The sequence below is a fragment of the Papilio polytes genome, unplaced genomic scaffold (assembly GCF_000836215.1).
Source record: "Papilio polytes unplaced genomic scaffold, Ppol_1.0 DF823896.1, whole genome shotgun sequence".
Taxonomy (NCBI): Eukaryota; Metazoa; Arthropoda; class Insecta; order Lepidoptera; family Papilionidae; genus Papilio; species Papilio polytes.
The window spans coordinates 3,297-4,791 of NW_013525308.1; the positions used below are offsets into that span (position 1 = coordinate 3,297).

At 50.5% G+C, this 1,495-nt stretch overlaps 1 protein-coding gene across 1 annotated transcript; it reads right to left on the bottom strand.

The window, feature by feature from the left end:
* Positions 1-3: 3 nt before the first annotated feature.
* LOC106102925 lies at positions 4-1,489 on the bottom strand (the record flags this gene model as incomplete). Its single annotated transcript, XM_013282545.1, has 1 exon — positions 4-1,489. A coding segment is annotated over exon 1 (1,446 nt), but the record flags the coding sequence as incomplete, so codon positions are not given.
* Between the last annotated feature and the right edge of the window lie 6 nt (positions 1,490-1,495).

A 1,495-nucleotide genomic window follows, 5' to 3' on the forward strand; every position in this document is an offset into this window, starting at 1 on the left:
CATCACGTATTCTTGAGGTGGATTACGGCGGTCGTCTCCGCGCCATAAAAACATCTGTGCTGGTTGATCATTTTCGTCTATTTTGACTTGCATGAACATTTCGCGTATATCCGCCGAGACAGCGACATCATTTTCCCTAAATCTGTAAAGTACGCCGGGTAAGTTCTGTAGCAAGTCGGGACCGTCGAGCAAAAAGTCGTTCAGGCAGACCCCTGAGGCTTTCGCCGCCGCATCGAAAACTAGCCTGGTTTTCCCCGGTTTGTTCGGATTCGTGACGGCGAAATGCGGCAGGTACCAACATCTCGGGTCTTCCTTTTCTGTCCCGACTGCTAGCCGAGCGTAACCTTTTGCGAGTAGGTTTTCAACTTGCTCGGTATATGCTGTCTTGAACGATCGCGAATGGTCCATTTTCCTCTCAATTGATCGCAGACGTCTTGCGGCCATCTCGTAGCTAGGCGGCATCCTCACGTCGTCGTCTTTCCACGGGAGTCGTCTTGGCATCGTCCCCTGTATCACCCAACCGAGTAACGTGTTCGCCGCGATCGGCTCGTTGCGATGTCCGATACGAATCTTGCGAGATATGATTAGGTGCCAATTGTCCGCACCTAATAATAACTTAGGCTCCGCGTTCGTAAAACAGACGTCCTTCGGCAAATCATGTAGGTGGCTTAGCCGCAAACAATCGGTACTTACTGTTTGCATTCCGACGACTAAGCTTTTAACTGTTCTTGCTTTTATTTCGTGTGACTTGTCTTGTCCTTTCCCTCTAATAGTCAGGTCCACAATGCGGCTGTTCGGGTGATTATTCGTCGCCGACACACAACGGATGCGGAGGTTACGTGTAGGTCCCTTTGCGCCTATCTCTCTTGCCAATTGTTCGTCAATTAAAGATATGGTCGAACCTTCGTCAAGAAGCGCGTAAGTGGCAATCTCTGTACCCTCCGATCCGCGTATTAATACCGGGCACACCTTTAGTAATACCGAACCGCACGTCGCCGCTGTTGATGCGACGAGAGCGGTTTCTTCGGTTGTCCCGTTTACATGTGTCGTCGGCGTCCCCTTTTCGGCGTGTAGTAATTCGTGGTGTCGGCCTCTGCATTCGTTGACACCGCATCGCTTTTCCTTGCATGAGAATCGACGATGTCGACTGCGTAAGCAGTTGAAGCATACTTTATGTTCTTGCGCCCACGACCATCTTTCTGTAACAGTCATATTTGCGAGCTTCGTGCATTCTTTTACACCGTGCTGTCCACCGCAACAAAGACACTGTTTCGTTTCACTCTTGACGTCTGTAGCGGTAAGTATCGTAGCTTCTCGTGGCTTTTCTCGCCGCGACGTACTTCCGTTTCTCGCGTACACGTCTCTCTGCAGAGCTATTCCTTTGCTCTGTGTTGCGGTGTACGCATGGCTCAGCGCGCGGTCAGCTTCTCGCATCACAAATTTTGACATCGTTACGATCTCTGGTTCTTCAATGGTCCCGAAGTTTTCGGCGTAA